Raw genomic sequence first — 22,269 nt, 5'->3', positions numbered from 1 at the left:
CAACAAAGTCCATCTCTGAACCTCTTGATAGGTCACTTTGAAACATTATTAAGTCCATATATGGTTTAAAGATAACCATCAATGGCTTATTTCAAGCCCTGATTAATCCCAAAACGAGGCTTACACACCTGTGCTAATTTTAGAGTCAGTCACTTTCACCATGAGTCCATGGGCAAGGTGTTTGTTCACAAACAGCAATATGGAGCCCTTTGCAGATAGGAACTTTCACTGTGACATATTCAGGCCAGTGTTTATGTCCTCCAGTGACTCCTCTAAGGCCATATTATACCTCATGGCCTGGGCAGACTCAATCAATGGTGAAACCATAAACCATAGATATGGTGCTAACCAAGTGCCAAAGTCTGCACAAATCTGGAATTTCAAACCTGCGATCAATAGAGCCTGGCATACCAAAAGGACACTACTCTACACGGTTTTACATTGGTGACTTAGACCACTAGGCCATTCTGACCCCTACAAGATGGCCCTATTGACAGCTGGACATAGAGTGAGTGTCACAGAATCGTTGTTACAGCACCGGGACCAACTTGAGGACAAAACTAGTGGTTGATAGCCTTCAATGACACACGCCATGACATTATTTACTTGAGACCTCGACTGCTCTGAAATCGGAATTGGGCTCAAGGGCAAGTTCATTCATTTAGGGTAAGGCCAGTCCTAAATTACTGTCCACTAAAACACAATATTTCTTATTATCAACCATTTGCCCAAATGAAGGTATGTCTTCCCCCTCTGTGCAGTTGTTTTATCCCCTTAATGCCGAGTGCCAGACAGGGTAACAACAAGTACCACCTTTTACCGTCTTTTGGTATGAAGCGGCCTGGGATTGAACCACTGACATATCTGTCTGATTTTTTAAAACAAAGGCATTTCTTGCGATAGAAATTTTATTGGAGAATATAAGACCTTTATGCTTATAGAGAAAACAAAGGTTACAATGTATATAACAAACTTTATATATATCACAGATACAGTGGATTATGTCGAAGACAGCTTGTCCAGAAGACATGTGGTCCCAAAGTGACTGATACTTTCTCGCACACTTGTAACAGAAATCAGATCAAGTCTACACAAAAACAGCAATTTGATGTTCACTTTAAGATATAATTTAAGTAATCCATCTTGAAAAATTAAAGAGGGGGGGGGGGGGGGTCTGGGAATCCTGAGGTTTGCTGCCATATCACTGGAATCTAGGAACCCCCTAAATCCTTAACTTTCAGTTTCAACATTGAGGTTATGACAACAACCCCTTGACTTTCATGCCAAAGATCGGACCGGATTTGCTCTCCACCTGTCTCTTATATATCATTATTAGTTACTATTAAATCTTTTTTACAACAACCAGATCTTCACATACAGGGAATAATGGTAAGTAAGGGATAAGAATTATAGACTTTCAAAGAAAGTTTTTGAAGATATTGTTACCAAATTTTGCCAAAAGGAGATTTAATTGTTAACTTAAAAAATCTGTTTCTTTCAAATTAAGGAAAAATCATGATAAATATAAAATGCTGAAAATTTACTGTTCCAATTCAGGATGAAATCGCTGATAACTTCCTTGGTCTCACTTCCTTGATTAAACTTCTAATCGAATCACAGAATATTTCTTACACATCTACTACCATCAGACAACAGAGGTAGATGTTTAAAATACTGAGTTATTTAATATAAATCTAACTACCGGCAATTCAAATGGACAGATCTGTACCTTAACTAAAAGCTACATCCATGTGACCAACTAACAATATATCAAAATCATGTTCAATCGAAAAACCTTTCAGCAGGTTCAAGTAATCATGAACAATTGTTATAAATGTGTATATATGTAAGATAATACAGTGTCTAACAATCAATCTAAAATTCATTTTACATTAAAATCATTTAGTGAAATGCAACATTTGCAAGGTTCCATGGTAACAAATAACATTATATACAATATAAGGCTTATTTCAACATGTTCAAAAGGACTTCACCTTTCAATAAACCAGTTCTAAAAACAGTGACTGATCATAAAATACCCCTGGCAGTAGCATTGAGCATGTGTAGATGATATATGCATAGCTCTTTCTCTCAAACATGTACAATTTATGGTCTCATGTGCCAAAAATAGTGCTTCATTTTTCTATTCTGTTGATAACAAAATAATAATGAAACGACTCAAACCAAGGAATGATACAATGCCTTCTGTGAACTCTTTTCATCTTTTACCTTCTATCAAATTAATTGTTTTTCAAAATATATATTTGTGACCTTGCATTTCCCTTGCTTGTTAAAAACATGAAACATAACTTCACTCATTTCATGATGTACAAATATGATTGAATATTACAAACAGCAATAAATAACAACGTGGAGTATTATAAGATGTAATCATCCTTTGAAAAATTATTGAAAAATAGGATTTCATATCAAATATTATGTATCAAATATCTAGAAGAATGGTCAGTTGTACACAACAACATGAGTCTATCTCATCACTGGTCGGAACAGTGCGGACAAATTGTGTTGAATAAATGTTGAATTATTAAGATTCAGTGATAGTTTCCCCAGGAATAAACTGCAGTGTCCAACCACGATTAAAGGATCTGTCTGTTGTCCCATCACATATTTATCTATGTATATATTTCTTTCAGCAGCTAATCTCTGATGAAGACGTTGACAACAGTTGTCCGTTCCAACCAGTGCTGTAACTAAAGTCCATTATAAAAGTAATCATAAAACAGTTCTATGTAAACTTGTGAGGACTCTGTTTTCTAGCTGTATTGTAAAGTTTTCCATATATGGTACTAAGGGTATCGGTGAAAACCTGTCGATGTGTTTTACCGCTCAGTTTTGCTGAATTGGGTGTCCAGTACTTTCCTTCATCGAGGTGTACAAGGCTGAAACACAAAACACTGACATATAAATCAAGAATCAGATTGTCAGGGGTTGTTGATTTCCAGTACATTTTTCCCAGTTTTTGTATTGAATAAAAAACTTGACTTTAATACACATATTGTTGTCAAAACTCAAGTCAATAGATTAAGACCAAAGGGGGATAACTCTACCAGAAGGGTCGGCAGTGAGGTAGCTAAGTGGCTAAAGTGTTTGCTTGCCACACCGTTAGACCAAAGTTCAATTCCATACATGGGCACAATGTAGGAAGCCAGAGGTTTTGTATCCCTTGCAGCAATATTGCAGTAGTATGCTAAAAGATGACTAAAACCATCCTAACAAACTCACACTTGTATGGTAAATAAATCACCTTGAAAAGTTGGGACACTTTAATCCGTGACCCAAGAGGAGTAACTAAATGATTTGGGGAACATAATAGAAACAAGCAGAATCAAATAGAAAGAAATTTTTTTCACTTTGCCAAAATATCTGTTTCCCTCCTGTAGCAAGAAATGCATTCTACATTCATGCACAATTACAGTGGGTGAGTTGGTTTTAATGCGGCTTTTAACAGTATTCGAATTATATCACGGCATGTCCCACTTAATGTGGGAGGAAAGCCTGAAGTGATGCAGTTTTACAGACGTTTACCAACGGTGAAACCAACGAGCACGGGTATGGTGCTGACAAACCTAGAAACATTATTGGGGCAAACCGGGTTTCGAACCCACAATCATAGGTTTCTGGCTTGGCCAAGGGACGCAACTCTGCACAGCGAATTGCAGCGCCTTAGACGACTGGGCCACCCGTGCCCCCAACAATTACAATTTCTTGGAAAAGAGGAAATGCACTTAACATTCAACATGCCAGATGAATGCAAAAAATTTGCATGTTCGAGATGTTGTTACGTTGAAGAAGGGAGGTCTGGAACTGCTTATGACATTTATATGGTGCTTGGTGTTATTATAGACGTAAGATACCATTCTTGTAGATTATTGTGCTGCTTTGAAGTTATTAGGACAGTGCAACATGTCAGTAATAACTGTAAAATAACATTAGTAATAACAATAACCAAAAACATTTTTTAAACACCAAAGACAAATTAAAAGCAGTGGCATCAAACAATTAGGAAAAAAAACTATATTTTCAGTTTGGAGGTTATGGTAGAATCTAATGAGGGTAGATTGATAAGTTTTGAGTGAGTGAGTATGGTTTTACACCATATAGCAATTTTCCAGCAATATCACGGTGGGGGACACCAGAAATGGGCTTCACACATTGTACCCATGCAGGGAATGGAACCCTGGTCTTCGGCATGATGAGCAAACGCTTTAACCACTAGGCTACCCCACCGTCCCTGATAAGTTCTGAGCCTCAAATAGAAAGACTTGACATTTCGAAATAATCTTCGTTCACATTGATATCCGTTTGCCAACTTTGTTGAAGGTGAGTGAGTCAGTGGGCCTTTGGTGTGGCGAGCAAATATTTTAACCACTAGGCTACTAGGCTTAGCCTAGTGGTTTAAGTGTTTGCTCATCACACCGAAGACCTTGGTTCGATTCTTCACATGGGTACAATGTGTGAAGCACATTTCTGGTGTTCCCCTCCATGATATTTCTGGAATATTGCTAAAGGCGGCGCAATACCACACTCCTTATGTTGGAAGTGCAAACAGTTCTCCACAGCTGCTATGATGTCATCATTCGAAGAGCACACATTTTCTCTGCTTCCCAGCTCTCTCGGTCTTAATTTCATCCCGTAATTGCCTCAAAAGTGCAACGAAATATGCTCCATCTATTGTCAGGCCTTTTGGAAGATAGTCCACCATGATGACACCCTCAGCATCCCAGTACAAGGATACAATATTCTTTCTAGCTGATGGGACAGCCTTTGCCTTTTTTGATGGTGGTGATGTCAAATGCTTCCCCTGTTTAGATTGGTTTTTTTGACTGGAAGTGGTGAAGCCAGGTTTCATCCATAGTCACAAATCATTGCAAGATCATTTCTGGACCAGCTTCAAACAGAGCTAGATTATCATAAGACATGTCTCTGTGATAATGGAATGTACTCTCGCTTGGGAACTGAACTAGCAATATGATGCTCAGTCATTCACCAGTCAGTCATCACCATACCATGGATTCTCCTGATCATTTCTAGTGTTGATGACATCACAGGCTTTCCAGGATGGTGGTCTCCCTTCCCTGCTTAAACTCTGCTGCCCGCCTCCTTACTGTGGCACATGAGGCATCCTTCCTTGGTGTTGTATGCATATCTTCATGGATCGCTTTTGATGTTAAGCTCTTTTTGTGAAAGAACTTGATCAAAGTACATTCCTCAAGTTTGTCCATTTATCAATGGTGACAGACCCCTGCTTATTTTACTGAAACATTTGCCCTCAATGACATCATGTAATTCCACAACAAAGATTTCACTATTATGCAATTCCTTCTAGGTGAGTCTAAGAACTTCTCAATCGACCCTCGAATCTTGACTCCATGCACTACAAACTAGAGAACAATAAAATGAAAGTAACCTGGTTGGTCAGGATTTAGTAGTACGTGTAGTACCTCCTGGATCTGGCCAGCTTGGTCTCCAGCTCAAGGTCATCCAAAGAGTCATAGTATGTGTACCTCCTTGTGTACACCTGAAGCAGAGGACACACAGACAATGAACTCATAACATATATAACCTCAAATATCATTGCAGTATGGTCTGGTCCACGTGCAAAGATTACCTAGAAAGGGGTTTTGCATTACATACATAACAGAAGCAGCCCCATCCCAACCATTTTCTGAATGCCACAACCATTCCCCATCAGAACCATCTTAACTTTACCCCTCCAGCTGATAGTTGGCCTCACACATGCCCAATGCAGTTCCACTTTGAAACAGAAGTCATATGCCTCTAGGCATTCTAATAACAAATTAGAAGCACTTCTCATTTAAAATGTGTTGGGAAGACACATGCCCTATGCAGTACTACTGTGAAACATAAAGGTCTATGCCTCTAGCTACCTCAATACAAAACTTATAAGCACTTCTCTTTCTTTAACATCACTTCCAGTTTGGGAAAACACATGCCCAATGCAGTATAACTTTGAAGCATGTCTGCTTTAATGACCTTCACCTTCAATCTCAGCCATTAACTGTCCATAGTTCATGTAACTGAAGTTTCCTAAAACTCCAATTATAAAAGCTCAAGATAATATTGTGTACACAAGTTCTATGGGATGTCTACTTTGCACCAAGTGACCTTGACCTTGACCCAATGTTATCCAATCATACAGAGTTCAGTACCTTGGCTCATTGCTGTAAAAAAAAAACTTACAGATTGAACAAATATTAATTTCCTTTGGCCAAAAAAAGCCTTTACAAATTTAAGAGTCTCATCCCCTGAAGTACAAACATTAAAGTACCTTTTCTAAAATCTTCTGCTATCAGTTAAGAAAATCAAGATAAAGTCGACAGAAATACCATACCGGAATAGTGTCTACAGGACTGAGTCGATCTAGTCTTTCAAGGGACCTGTTCCTCCGCAGGATGCTGTCCACCCGAGAACTCAGGCTGTAGGATGGGGAGAAGCTCCTATCACCAAATCGGGCGCGGTAACTAGGGGTGTACAGCACGGGGCTCACAGAACGTGGGCGCACTCGAGGCACATGGATATCTCTTAGGGATGATGTCAGCTCAGCTACCTCAGCATCTGATAACCAATCACAGATTCAGTAAGAGAATTGGTTTTTTCCCAAAACTGCTTAAAAATATGTAAAGAAAATATCAATATGAATAATTTACTCAACAATTCAAGCCCATTCATACATCTACATACAGAATTGTTCAAAGAAACTTTTAGCATTTCAAGGTAGTGGTACCCCTAATGCTAAATACCTTTCATAGTTTGATATAGTATTTTGCGAAATGTATGTCCATTTGAATCAAATTACAAAATATTTTGACATGTTTATTGTAAAACAAGTACCGAACTTCCTTCTGCTCAAAAGGAGGAACAAGAAGTGTACAAACATGACATGTCAGAACCAAGAATACAAAACTCAACAACAACACACCATCATCATCATCATCAGTGCCATAGCGGGACGCATACACTGGAAGAGGGTCTTCATAGGGCTCACGAATTACCTAAAAGGTAATGGAAGACTAAATAAAGTCAACATGAACATGATGTAGTCATTAGGAAAATTAGTGTCAGGGAAAATGTGGTAGGTAAACCTGAAGTATGTTCTTTGTTTTGTTTGTTTGTTTGTGTTTTTGTTTGTTATTTAACACCGCACTCACCATTATTCCAGGTATATGACAGTGGTCTGTAAATAATCAAGTTTGAACGAGACAATCGAGTGATTAGTATTGTGAGCAACGATCCATGCCATCAGGTACAATGGCATGCAATTGTATCAGGGCGTGGAGTTATTCCACAGATGACATCCTTACCATGTCAGCTTGCTGACGGGGAAGGTAAGGATGTTATTATAATTATTATAATTCCTTATACATGTTTATAAATAATATATTGCAGTACAAAAGTGCATTTGATTCGTCACAAATGAATCTCAATTTACCTCAACTTGAAAATACATCAACACAGAAACCACTGTAACAGGATATATTGAATGATATTGAATCAACACACCAAAACTTGTACAATGATCAACAAAAAGCAACATTTCGCAAGCAGATGTGATAACATACTATAAAAGCAAGCAGTGTGTCACTGGACATTTACTGTTACATTCCCTTGGTCACACTTTTTCAAAGTATTTTTGGATGAAAAGCTTGGCTTGGTTGAAATAAAAATACATGTGTGTAGCTCAGTAATTTGTTATATTTCACTTGGCATGAATTTGTTTTGGTCTGTCAGTTTAGTTGGTAAAATAAATGCTAATACTGTTGTAAAATGGAGGAAGTGTACCATTTGCACAGTAACGTGTGCACATTATTATTTCTGAGAAGGTTTGGTTCCTTTATAATAATATTTTTTTATCGTAGTGTTTAGCTCCAGCTGGTCGAATCCAGAAGAAGCAACAAAAATAATTAAATAAATAAAAACTGTGTTTTTGTTAAAATTGTCAAAACATGGATTAATCCATTTCAATTATTTCAAATTTCACAATGACAATTCAGATTCCTGGCCATCAGCAACTAACTGTTCATATTCATTAATCCTTGCTTTTCACATAATGCCAAACAAGATATATCTTTAAAAATGGTACTGTTTTGCCGTGGAATCGGCCAGACATAATATTACCTTTTTCAGCCGATACTCATGCTTCAGGGGGTAGTCAAGGTCACTGTATATACCTAGAACACAGAACATGCCCAATACCAACATGCATGGGAAGCAAGGAAGGGGGATGTGATGACTCAGGGTCAACAAACCATGCTGGAGCCTACCTCTTGAGGAAACAATACCGAAAGTCATCAGCTAGCTTCAATGTACTGTCTTGGGACACAGATAGCACTACCAGTGCAAGCTCAAATATTACGTTTGTCGTTCTGGTGCTGAAGTATTTTCCTTTTGTTTTATTACAACTACGTAAATGTCAAAAGACAAATAGCTTGGATAAGTTGTGAAACATTCACTGTCATTAAACAAACTCGTCTTTAGAAATAATCTGTGAATGACGGATCATAATGAAAACAATTACTTTTTTTAAGTTTTGTTACTTAGTACTTAAAAATAAAATAAGTGTATCTACATGAACTCTTTGTCTGTTAATCACAATTCATTAGTAAACTTGCAATAAGAATAAGATCTAAAGATCCAACCATGCTAGGATTTGTTGAAATATTATTCACATGCAGGAAACAGAGACACTTAAAACATGCTTTTCGGTAGCATTCCTAATTAGACTTGAGACCCAAGTGCAAATTTTGCTTATCATGCTTATCAAGCATATTCATAAACTCATGCAGTGTTAATAAAACCAGTGACAAATACCATGCCCAGCAGACATGACCATGAAGGTCAGACAGCACGTAATGGCCACAGTGAGCTATACAGTGAGCTATACACTGACCACCAAGCAGTGCTACAAGTAGACAATACCTCTCTCCATTTGTAATTATGTATATGCCCCGTGGGGTGGTGGAAGTGGGTGTGGCCCCAGTATGGCCGCCCCATGTGTCTGCGGTAGGCACGACAGACTAGACAGTTGGCCTCGCTATATACATCAAGACACGTTGGGCACTGTAGGTGGCGGAGACCTGATGGAAATGCAATCAAGTCTTAGCTTGGTCCCACGTAGAGGATTTGATAACGTAAATTTACAGCTGATATCCATTAAGCATTAACATAATGGGGACTGAGACCAGGGCCATATTCTACAAAGCCTCTCTTAGCACTGAGAACATTGTAACTCCCTTACTTTAACATGTTTAACATAGGCTTACAGCTGTCGTAGTAGTAATATCGTTTTGTGTCCCGACCCATAGGTCAATGTTTTACTTCATATATGAATCATTAATGTGAGTGAGTGAATTTTGTTTTAAGCTGCTCAGCAATATTGCTTAGGGGTGCCACTCTGCACAGGGAATTGCGGTTCCTTAGATGAATGGGCCACCTGCAGCCCCTATAAATATTTGAGTCTGAACCAAAGGTTGATAGTAGGGATGTCATTGTCTGTCGCGATATCAATGTATCAATAAATTATAAATGTTCCTACAGTTTCCAGAAATATCACAGTGGGAGACATTAGAAATGGTCTGAAATATATACATGTATTAAGGTTACACTGAAATAACATGGACATCGACAGAAACAACGCCAGCTGACAACGTGTCCAATTACCTCATCAAACAGCAGATGATCTCAAGTGTAATGATAGAGTGAGTCAGTGAATGTTGTTTCACACTGAGGAAACAACGCCAGCTGACAACGTGTCCAAGTACCTCATCAAACAGCAGATGATCTTAAGTGTAATGAGAGAGTGAGTCAGTGAATGTTGTTTCACACTTGAATCAAATCTTGCCACATCAGGGATGAATCAATCCCCAGGGTACCCTGGCACACAATCAGGTCACACAGTGACATCCCTGCCATATCATTATAACTGAGTTTATTCTATGAAGTCAAGCACTACTTACTGAGACTGGTGCAACTCGGTGACCGACTCAACAAGCTACTCTTCTTCTTTGACTTGGCATGTTTGGCTGTAGGACCACCTGGGTTACGTCCTATCAAATCATCTGTGAGCTGAAAGACAACACATGAGTAAACATTAGGGCTGCAACGAATACACTATGAGGCGAATACGATTCATTTAATGAATTTCGGATAATGAATACAAATATTAATACACGTATACAATAACAAGTCAGCGGGTGATGTATTATTTGTTATCTTCAGTGAAACAATAATATAAATTATTTGACATGGTTTGTTAATTATTAATATATTATACATTTATATACTGTACTTATCCAAGTACTAGTACCTACTCAAATGCAACAATGACCAGTGACCACAGTACTGTCAAATTAATTATTATAAGAGTGTTGGGTTTGAAGAAATCTATGCATATAATATGTTCTTATGGATATTTTTAGGTACAGGTTATGTAAATGCACATGATTGCATATTCATAAATATTCGATTCTAGTGGCCACAAATAATGAATTCAATTCATGAATGGATACAGTTCGAGTCACCGAATACGCCGGTGAATCGTAACAGCCCTAGTAAACAAATACGTAAATCCACCCTGAGCGAGAGTGAATGCTGCTTCTAACTGCAATATTCCAGCTACATCATAGCACTGTCCGAAATAACTGCCTGCCCGCCTGACCGTGGCTGGAAACTTATTGGCCAAGCTGCATGAAATTTTCCTCCTCCTGCCCGATTGTCTGACAGATAATTTTATGAATATTTAAACATTCATGTTTCTCGTAATTCTCAATTGATTGTTTGCATTATTTCAACTGAATCAAGACATGAGTTGTCTCTTATTTTTCGCGATTTTTCTCATACTGTCATTGGCGATCCATTATTGTCGGTGGATGAAGGGAAGTAAGTCTAACTTTTGTAACCTACGCTTTCATTGGTCAGGTAACTCTGAAGATGGGCAGGCAACATTTATGGGTCACCTGCCCAACTGTCTTGTTGGGTATTAAAATTATTTCAAATATTATGTCCTGGTTGCCTGTAAAAAAATCCAATCTGAACAAGGCTGGTCTGCTCTATGTGCATAGAGTCGTGGAATGTGAGAACTACTTTGGACAATAGCTGATGAGCCTACGAGGAGTCATGAATTATCTGTCCAAAGTGAACGAATGGTGTAAGTCCTAAGAGACAGAAAATCCGTAATTTTGAGTTCCCAGTAGGTTGTTCCATACATATTACTTTTTTTATTTCTTAAATTACATCTTAACATGTTTAAGAGACAAAATGAAGAACAATTATTTCAACTTATGACATTAAACCTGTAACCAGCTCAGTTAATGCCAGTATCACCTATCCAATATCACATCTTCTCTACAACTACAATGTACTTTCATCCTTCCTGTAACTTACCTTCCTAACAACAAAAGGAGGTCGTCCATCAATAGTACTCTCTAGACTGGTATCTTCATACTTGACCCTGAGACTTGGGGAGGATGATCTGGAACGAGAAACAAAAGCTGATGTTGGCAGCTGGTAGTCACGGTCGACTCGGTAGTATATTCCTGGAGGGGATCCACACCTAGAGAGATGGAGAGAAGGGTGGAGGGGGGTTAACTGAAGGAGGTCAATTTCATTAAAGAAATTGTGCAAATCAAATATATATTTTTAGCCAAATATCTTGAAAAGAAATGGATTTATGTGTATATAATTTGTTCATTTAAGAAAAACTAAAAACATGTTGCAGTTACAATCACTCTAAAATTGAAAAATAGCAAGATGAAGTTGTAAAATAGACCATTTCTTTCTTCTGAAAAAAACTTACTTTGTACTATTTGTAATGTTAATGGTTAGTATGTAAAACAATACCAAGATCACTCCAACAGCTGTGTTAATGGACTCCTCGTCCATCTCACCTCTCCATCTCAAAAATAAAGCTGTTAAATCACATTAATGTCTAACCTCTAATAGAACCAAAAACTCATGCATCTAGCAAATACAATAAAGCATCTCATTAACATTTTTGCTAAATCAAGGGGAGATAATTCATCACTTACTTTTCCCTCAACTATAATACATCAATTTTCATTGACAACTATGAGGCCAAATTATTAATAACCTACATGTTTAGTTTGTTTGTTGTTTACCACAGCACTCAGTAATATTCAAGCTGCATGACTGTGGATAATAAACAATCAACAATCCAGTGATTGATATTACGAGCAATGATCCTCGTCTTTGGGGTAAACTGACACGACATCAACCGAGTCACCAAGTCTGACCACCTGTTCGATTAAGTCGCCTCTTACGACCAGCAAAGGTTTCTACGGACCAATTCGGAATCCTCACAGGTTCCTAATGTTAGTCGCCTCTTACGGCTGGCAACAGGACACATATTCTACCCTGGGTCCAAACAGGGAAGAACAAAAGAGTGTATGAAGCAATATATTGTAAAGTTATTATTTTTCAAAGTTGATAAATTAACTGACCTTATTTTTCGAAATTTCAAGAGCAACAACTTTGCAAAGGCAATTACATCGGATACCTATGAACACCTTAAAACATACGCGGAAGAATGATTTCCCCTTCAGCACGTTCAGTATCATTGTACAGCACTGAATCTCTCAGCTAACCATTACTCTCAACTGTAACATCTGCATTGTCAGCCTACAACTACACAACAGTTGTCAACAATGACACAACTTTTAAACTAGCCTTGTTGTGTGAAGTTAGCAGGCACTGGTTAACACTGTGAAGCATGCAGTATCTGTCTACAAGGTTATCTGTACAGCAAACAGCACAGCAATGTAAGGGAGATAACTCAGACATTTTACCTTCTAGTAATTGATGGTGTTCTCCTTGCTTTCCTTAGCCTGCTTAGCTGAAGACAAACAAAATACTATCATGGCATCATCTGTCAACATTCAAATTTTCTATTACAGCAGAGTTAGTAAGAGGTTATTGCCACTTTGAACAGTATTTCAGTTATATCATGACGAGGGAGCTAAAGTGGTAAGAAATTACATCTTTGGTCTAACCATGGCCACTGGCTGGATATCTCAGTAAAGGCATTACCACATAATGGCAATTTCATCTTGGTTTGAAAACACATTGAATTATGTCACAAAGATAGAAAACTTTTTCAATCCCCCAAAATACCAAATCATTTACTGATGGTGACTGAACGTTGTTTTACAAAAATTCAAGGTATATTACGTCAGTTTGTAAACACTCAAGTCATAGTCATGCAAATCAGTAGTTTTCTTTGAGAACATAAGCAATGCTCAACACCTTGTGCATGATGACACCCAACCAGTCACGTCACTTATTCAATGTTCAAAATTAACGGGGGTCCTGGAGTCCTGGAAGTTTACACCTAAGTATCTAAATCTCCCAAACACTGCATATTTTAACCATATTGGTCTCTTACAACAAGAATAGGATATTGGGGGCCCATTCAGCACCAGAATCCCCAAGCGGCTGGTATGCAAACAAATAACCTGACAGAACTGCCAGAACTGCCAAGCTTGAAGAAAATCCATGTATCTGACAACCTACCCGCACATCCTCTACGGCATCTTCTAAGGCATCTACTTCTGGAGACAGAGATTCCCTGATTACACTCCGGGTGGAGAACTCTAGTTTGGGGGAGATACCCTGGAATAAACATATATCACTGTCATTGCCATTCTAAACATACAGCATCAAACCACAATCTACAATGCAGCTGGGTTATCTTGGCCTGCGCAGAGGCTAGTATATGGCCCCAAGTCAGCCACAAATGTCAGTAAAAATTACCACACTGGAATCAAAAACCTGTCCAGTTCATGTTAATATATCTCTATTGTTACAGGCTTGTAGAGACTTTAAGTTTTAATGATTAGATTTATACTGCTGCATTGAATGCAATGCTGAGAATACATTGTTAAAATATCCCTGAATTAAAAAAAATAAGCATCTTAGAACATCAAATAATGAAGCAAAATAGAGACTTTCCCCCCAATTTTCATGCCAAGGAAAACAGATAGACCCAGGAAAAGCCTTTTTGTATACAGTTAATTCTCAGTCACCTGTGGCTTCTTAAGTTCTGACCATCACCACAAGACTAAAGCCTGACTGTAGAAGTGTAGATACAGTGTTTTGTAAAAGGAGGTGTGTATTTAGTGACTTGGCAATATGCACAGTCCTGCGCCCCTCTGGATCTGCACATTAGGTAATTATAACCAGGCTATATTTAGTATCTGTAATTCAGAATTTCAGAGAGGATTTCTTTGTTGAAATTATGTATGGGATATTATGTGTTGGATATGTAACAAAGGATAGCTGTACATTGGTGAGACCTCTGAGGAATCCGACTTCATATTTTTATGTGTGTAACAAAAAATGTCAAGTTCTTGTGAGTTGTTACCAAGAGGTCAGAAGGGAATAGTCCGTCTGTAATTAGTAGTCAGCTTTTGCACTGCTTGTGGTGCTTTTTGGTATCTTCTGGCGCCTATCAGTCGGGTTTGTTATTGATTGATAGTGCAAAGATTGATCTGAATACAAATAGGAGTGTGTTAGTAAGGAGGAGATTGGTAGTGCTGACTGAATGTCAATCAGAAGTTGAGAAAATGGAAATTAGTTATTGTTGAGCCAAAGAGACAACTCATGTTGGTTCTTTTACAACTGAAACATGGAGGCCATGAGAGACAAAGACTTACAACTCATTTTGGTGGGAGGTGCTAAAATTACTAAGAAAGTATTTTGTTGTCAGAGACTGGTGCGGGACTTTAACTCTCACCGCTAACCAGAAAGGTTCTCTCTACATTTGGGAAGTCGAGATAACTGAAAGTTAGGAGTTACAAGTTGAGATGAAGTGTCTTCATATATGGCCCTTGTGTGCATCATCTAGACATAGGTTGTAGGTATAATAGTCAGGCAACAGAAATACATCGGAGGACCTCTTGTGTGCATCATTTAGACATAGGTTGTGGGTATAATAGTCAGGCAACAGAAATACATCTGAGGACCTCTTGTGTGCATCATTTAGACATAGGTTGTGGGTATAATAGTCAGGCAACAGAAATACATCTGAGGACCTCTTGTGTGCATCATTTAGACATAGGTTGTGGGTATAATAGTCAGGCAGCAGAAATACATCTGAGGACCTCTTGTGTGTAATTCTCATCCTACAGCCTACAATAGTTGAACAACAAACCTGACTTATGATTTGAACGAGCTACGTCATCCCCGGAACCAAGGCCTGGTTAGAATCAGTTGCCTAGGTAAAAAGGGTTTTAGACAACCCTGATATCCCTGGTAACATAATAACTCTCCTCATATCAGCACTAAAATCTAAGCTTAGGCAACAACTGTGCTGATATCACACTAAAATCTACTGTAAAATGATCCCAAAAGACAACTCAAAGTCTCCTGGCACAGACAGACACACTGATTCCTTCATTCTAATCACGACCTCCTAACTAAAATACATCAGACTCAAGTCATGACACATAACTCATTATCTATCTTCACCATGGTAGCAATAGAATTTATTGGTACATGTAACACACTGACTATGTTTTGAATTGTGAGGTCTCTCTTCATTTATTTGCAACCTCTAAATTACGTATTCAGTTGCAAACTAAATTTAGATGTCTCAAATCATTAAAATTCAAAACACAGTAGGTGGGTCTCCTAAATGAAAAATGGTGTTTGCAGATTAATCAAAGTCCCAATCTGTGAGTTGAAGCGTGACAGAGACATGTCTGTAAGTTTAAGAATCATCTGTACTGACCGGGAAGGCGATGGTCCTGCTCATGAGAATTTCCCTGTCTGCGGAGGAGTAGGAGGGGGCGAGGGAGGGGTAGGGGTAGAGGAAGTCCCTGGCGTTGGTGGAGAACGTGGCAAGACGGACAGCGCCATCGGTGTATTCCGACAGTTGCAGAAGCTCGAAGATGATCAGTTCATCTATAAGAAGATTTTATGTTAAACACAGTTCACCGAAATCATATACATCAATATGCATATACAATCAGATGATGGACATGTCCAATATAACTAAACCAAATTAAACACTTTTGTGTAACTGTCATAATTTATTTAAGCTAACACAATTCACATAACTTAACGAACTTAATGAAACCGAAGCAAAATATTAATGTACCCATACAAATATCATCCAAACAGAATGTTGTGAGTTGATAGGGGTAAATTAATACATTTTGAGTCTGTGTCATTTAAATCAATGTTTTTGTAGTTATATTGCAATATTTTTACACCCTAGGACTGTGGAGTAAAGGTATGGTATCATCTTCCCGAGGCAAGGGAGTTAACTGACTTTAAAAGTCCAGTTTTCACCCTTGCCAAACTAGGCTGGAATTCCTGAGCTCGATCGTAGCGCCACCAGTGGCTGTTATGAGGTAAGTCCCTTTTATGCCTCTCCTATGGACCAATCAAATTCCATCTCTCGTATCACTTGCATTTGTTTCAAATAAAATGACGGTGCCCAGTCAAGACGATCTGATCGATAATCAAGATCAATATTGTGATAAAACGGGTCTTACATCGCAATGTGCATCAAATCATGTGACCACCTTGATTAAAAACTTGAAAAGATTTGGAAAATATCTTTTGACAACGTGGTGGCGGTGCACATACTGTGCAAATCCCGCAATCGACCGAAATCTGCATGACAGTTTACGAACCGGATTTCGATTTCGGTGCGTGATTTTGATTGGACTATGCATAGACTCGTTAGTCCAGCCAAAATCTAACTCCATAATACCAGCCTAGTTCGGCAAGGGTGGAAACTGAACTTTTATAGTTAGTTAACTCTCTTGCCTCGGGAAGATGGTATGGTATTTGTGCTGGATGGAAAAGATGGCCACAACTTTCCTACGTGGTACTTTGCAGGGTGTCATGCTTGTCTCTAAACACATGCAATGCATCTAACAAAGGGAGATCGTCTTCAAATCAATTTCAATTTGTCCACTGAAATCATTGCATTGGCTACAATGTTAATATACCTCTGAAATTAAAAAATAAGATTTTCTTTAATTTACCAATTTTGAACTAAACAACAAATGGCCTGCCACAGATACTTATTTTGAATCCTAGATAAATACCTGGAGTAATGCCTTATAGAATCCCTCACCTTCAAGGAGTTCCGCAACATGACCTGGGTCAACAGCTGTATAGTACGTCTGGAAACAAATATACATGCACTATAATTTACATAATAGTGTCAAAGGTCATGAACAACTAGTACCCAATGGTGATCATACAAGCAGTCACAAATGAGGATCAAGTGGTCACAATGGGTTGTGTGTTGTCTTACACTGATGAGGGGGATGGGTACTCATGCTATCCACCACCGGTTTGTTTGGCACAGACTTGACGCCATCATATCAGTCTGTGCAAAACCTTTTGAGTCTACCAGCTTGAACCTTTCACTTGTCATCATGATATTTTGTTAAGTGATAATGAATGGACTTTTATTAGCAAAGATCACTTGACCAAAAGAAATGTTACTGGACTCGGGCTACGGACTAACATATGTGGAATATTGCTTACTGCAGCCTAAAACTACATTCACTCATACATGTGATGAACTTGAAGACAATACACACTGTCAAATGGATCATAGTCATATGCCTCTTCAATATCAAGAATTAAGATTGATTGACACCACTCTAATCATGTCTGCGCCTCTTTAAAGCTGCATTCAGCATGGCGGCCTGTACACAATCAAGTCTAGGACAGACAAACCAGTGGTTGATATTGTTAGCATGTTGGGGTATGATGACATTCAAGCAACCATCTCCACATGCTCCAAGTAGGACGACATCATCCAATTGTATCGCCTCTCCCAACCACAGTACAGTAACTGCAACCTATTCTGACCCTGGTTGCCATGGCTTCCACGCTTATCATTTTATAGCATTAACTCAATCTATATATTGAGTCATTATGGTGGAAGGAATGCAGTTCATATGTTAAATGATACATGTGGTTTCCATAGCAACACTGAACAACAGCTTACGACCATATATGTGTTGACCATTTATAAAGCCGAAGCACAGGACATAGTTGTTAAACAAAAGAAGCTGGAATACCACCACATGCCTACCATGGCACACTGACCACAGTACAATGTTATCTAATCAAGTGTGTCAGAAGTAGGAGTCAAATAACACTGAGACAAAGGTGGTTTCTGTCAACAGTTATAGGTTATCCTGCAGTTGGTCAGCACATTTTAAGTCTTGCATGTTGATCTATATGTAGCAAAGGCAGTTTTGAAACTCATTGTAATGAATATTGAACTCAGAACAGCAGTGTCATGCAAAGTAAGTAGACACAATTTATGTATAACAACTTCTTTAATTACTGTAAAGGCGACATTTCGTTATAGATCCATCATCCTTATACCGTTGTCAAGCAAAACTGTCTTGCTTGACAACCCAAATGTCACCTTTACAGTAATGAAAGAAGTTGTTATCCATACATTCTGTCTACTTTGTCATCTGTTAACTTCTGAGTAAAGCCTATCAAACAATTCAGTGATGTCATATTTACCAGTACTATTTGTTGTTTTAATGAAACAATGACAGCTCCCGTATTTAATCCTAAATATCTTTTTAACTTCTTTGCCTCTTAAGGATATCTGTTTGTCTTTTGCCTAGTGTATATTTCTAAGATAAGTCAAATTATTGAGATTTTAGAAATACCTAACAGACCAAGAGAAAACAGAATTGGGATGCTGTGTACGATATTGCATTAGGCACACTTGTTATATTATATATCAAACAAAATTTTCATTTTACTACAGCATGTTTTGAAGAAAACATAGTAACAGTTTTGTATAAAAGTTTATAACACCCTAATTTTATTTAACATGTTTATCTATAAACAAACACATTTTTTATATGTAAGTGCATTATTTTTTAGAAAATGGAAAAACATTAAAAAAAGTATTTCCCTCAATTTCTAAAAGCAAGATCCAGATAATTTTGTGTTGATCAATGTTAATTGACACGAAGTCAAACAACAGTCCATTTAGAGGGGAAAATAAATGCTAATACTATAGTAAGTGCAGGATGTTTAGTTTTTTTCACAGTAACATGTACATGTATATGTAATTAGTTCTAATATAGTTTTGTTCTCTTTATTAAAAGAATGTTGTGGCCATGCAGAGACTATAGAAAATATATGACCAAATTTTATTCAAAAACTTAATAGTTACTTTCAATATTGTGTAATCTGTAAAATGAAAACTAACTAGTGACATGGCACTGTAGCTCACCTGGATACTTAGTCAGACGTTTTAAAATCAAAGACAGACACTGAATAAAGTTACTGTTAACATTGATAATTAATTTTTTTCTATATAAATACAAAAACACAGCACTCAGATCTAAATAAATAACAAAATATTATGCCATTATTAGGAGAAACATGCATGCCAAAGTTCAGTTCTCTCAGGCATTTTACATTTGAGAGAATTTAAGACTCAAAATGTAAAATATTTTCAAATAACTGGAACATATAATATTATGTTGAACCCCACTAATAAATACTACAAACACTACATTTTGTAGCAAAATGGCAGATTAATTGTGATAAATAGCTCTTTCAAAATAATTGTTTGAAACCTTTTGAACAAATTCAGGTTTTGTCATTGGTGGGAACAAGAATTTGAAAAGTCAACTTCATTGGTTCAGTGGTCTCCAGGGAGATGAAGATTACAGATAGAGGAAATGTATTTAGAGAGAGTCAAGGTGAAAATCATAAAAATCACAAAAAAAGGAATATATATTAAGAGCTTCACTACTAACTACACATGTATCAAACTTCACTACATTTGGAGTAATGGCCATAAAGAGGATTTTCTATAAGGGAGTGAGTATGGTTTTACGCCGCTTTCAGCAATATTCCAGCAATATCACGACAGGGGACACCAGAAATGGGATTCACACATTGTACCCATGTCGGGAATCGAGCCCGGGTCTTCAGCATGATGAGCGAACGTTTTAACCCCTAGGCTACCCAACCGCCCCATTTTCTATAAGGCTGTAGTAGTTCCCATATTGAAATTGAGATCGAAACATCTTGAACAATTGGAGTGTCATCATTGGTAGGAAACGGTACTGTATGTGAAGTTCTAGCTTCATGTAGTTTCTGAGGAGAAGATTGTTTCCAACAGACGACACACAACAAATGCTGCACAAACAGGCCATAACATAAATTCACTTGACTTTTAGTCTGGTGAGTTAAAAAATGTCACCTTACCTTCTCAAACCTGAAACTCTCAGTGAACAGTAACGGAAAGACTGAAGTCACAAGGTGTGTATTTCTGTACTGGTTGAAAACAGAAACACTTAAGTAGATATCTTCTTTGCTGGGCAGCCATACCCCCGGTGCTGATACCTGATACAAAAACAATGATCATGATGATAGACGGATCAGGAAAACGTAATTGCAACACAAACATTCATGGTAACTCATGCCCATTCACACACCTGAAAGATCTATATTGTAATAAAACAAGTTTTACTTTGCGAAGGGCATCAAATCGCTTGAGCACCTTGATTAAAAACAAGAAAACATTTGAAAAATGTCTGTTGACACCCAGTTGACGGTATAAGTTTTGCAAATCCTGCAAACGACCAGAATCTGCATGTTGAAATCCATCTTGTCTAGTTAGTTATGCGATTGAGATTGGACTATGTATAGACTAGTTAGTCTAGCCTAAGTGGAAATCCGGAATTCTGGCATGGGGTGGAAACAGGACTTTTAGTCAGTTAACGCCCTTGCCTTGGGAAGATGAGTACTACCCGGGCCCGTGGTTAGTCATGTGACATATTGTTTAATGACAAAAATTCACTATAGCTCAGTGGTTATACTACAAGTCGCTAATGTTTGCATTTCTTTCTGACAAAGAACCCATTACTTTTGACTTGTATATGTTTGAGTAAGGATAAAGCTTCAGTCAACACCTGTGTACTCATGATCTGATCGCTTGATAAATGTACCTAAACAGTTTTTGCCAGGGCTGTGTTAAAACAATTTACAATTAGACATTTTGTTCACACATCTTGAGACCAACAATGGGTACCCAGGTAGGGTCGGGTAATAGGGGGTCAGGTAGCCGGGTAGTAAAGTTGGACTTGTCCAAGCCCGAGGTAATGCTATATGTTATCACTATTTGGGCTGGTCGACGTTCTTGGTTAAATTCCATCTCTGCAAACTTTTACCATATTTCTGTATAGGAACGTCAGTAAAATCTGATGTGCATGCTACAACTGAATTAGTTCAATAATTCAACATCTGTACTCGTTTGTGTCCTATATAGATCCTGTAGTGAATATTTTTGGGGTCTATTTTCAATTTCTGCATGTATAGGATGAAATATTTTTCATCCCGTTAAATCCTGTTGTTACCCTCCCAAACTTTTTGTTTGTTTGTTGTTTAACGCCGCATATTCCAGCTATATGACGGCGGTCTAACTGTTTTTTATCTTGTCTATAACATGTACAATAAATAATGTCATAGTTTTGTATATCCATGAATAAACTGGTATGTATCTTTTCAGTGGCTATTCTCATTCTCACCAAATCTACACATTGCCGCAAAATTATACTTGCTCAAGCTCTCTCGATTATCATGTTAATCTTGGATATCTCCAGGATTTTCTCACAATTACCAATATCAGATCTGTGAATGTATGTGTATTGATTTTCTCACAATTGTTTGCCAACATAGTTCATGGAGTGTTTAGACTCGTCACTAGGCAGACTTTGGTAAAACAACAGGACGGTATTGTGACTTACTTTTAAAATTTGTGTGATTAAAAGTCAAAGCGGGATGGAAAGGACATGACAAGACTTGCAACCAGATTACAACAGAGCACAAGTGACTTTCGCCAAGCTGGCTGCAAGTTAGCAACGGTGCATGCAAAAATATAACAGATCGTATCTTACCTTCTTTAAGTTAAGATCAACAACACATCTAAGTGCTCGTCTCGGCATGACTGGAAGATGTAAGTCCCGTTAGTCTATCAAAGTTAACGCCAAATGCGGAACCTGAAAGACTGACAGGTCAGTGTTTATGTCCAGGTTGCACGGGACGCAAGTGCACGGAGGGATTTTGTCCAATCACTATCGCGCCAGAGGGAGCTGTCATTGGTTTAAAAAATGCACAATTATACAAGACATCTACATGATCTACATCACGCAATTTGTATATCAACGTGAGATACAAAAGAAATAAATAGATGTATTT

At 37.9% G+C, this 22,269-nt stretch overlaps 1 protein-coding gene across 3 annotated transcripts; it reads right to left on the bottom strand.

Moving 5' to 3' along the window:
* Positions 1-894: 894 nt before the first annotated feature.
* LOC124138778 (spermatogenesis-associated protein 6-like) lies at positions 895-22,136 on the bottom strand. 3 transcript variants are annotated; one of them, XM_046505642.2, is made up of 13 exons: positions 21,969-22,136; positions 20,278-20,415; positions 17,144-17,192; positions 15,785-15,957; positions 13,567-13,665; positions 12,843-12,889; positions 11,422-11,590; positions 9,996-10,104; positions 8,158-8,210; positions 6,962-7,034; positions 6,374-6,597; positions 5,463-5,539; positions 895-2,900 (listed from the first exon to the last, which is right to left on the bottom strand). In XM_046505642.2, exons 1-13 carry the CDS (start codon positions 22,014-22,016, stop codon positions 2,747-2,749), a joined length of 1,413 nt encoding a protein of 470 aa, XP_046361598.1. In that variant the 5' UTR covers positions 22,017-22,136; the 3' UTR covers positions 895-2,746. The 3 variants fall into 3 exon arrangements, with proteins under 3 accessions (XP_046361598.1, XP_048255674.1, XP_048255675.1); XM_048399717.1 differs by having other exon boundaries at positions 11,422-11,509; XM_048399718.1 differs by having other exon boundaries at positions 2,765-2,900; positions 5,429-5,539.
* Positions 22,137-22,269: the final 133 nt, after the last annotated feature.

This window comes from Haliotis rufescens, unplaced genomic scaffold (assembly GCF_023055435.1).
Source record: "Haliotis rufescens isolate VD_foot unplaced genomic scaffold, xgHalRufe1.0.p SCAF_2, whole genome shotgun sequence".
NCBI lineage: Eukaryota > Metazoa > Mollusca > Gastropoda > Lepetellida > Haliotidae > Haliotis > Haliotis rufescens.
The sequence above is the reverse complement of the archived record's forward strand: the minus strand, read 5'-3'. Positions and strand labels throughout refer to the sequence as shown.

What these genes read in the sequence shown, in the direction of transcription:
- LOC124138778 (XM_046505642.2), bottom strand. Translation starts at nt 22,016, where the DNA reads ATGCCGAGACGAGCACTTAGATGTGTTGTTGATCTTAACTTAAAGAAG. An exon ending in ACCGAGTTGCACCAGTCTCA is followed by an intron (nt 8,211 to 9,995) that starts GTAAGTAGTGCT and finishes TCTGTGTTCTAG; the next exon opens with GTATATACAGTGACCTTGAC. An exon ending in ATGAGTATCGGCTGAAAAAG is followed by an intron (nt 7,035 to 8,157) that starts GTAATATTATGT and finishes ATTACCTTTTAG; the next exon opens with GTAATTCGTGAGCCCTATGA.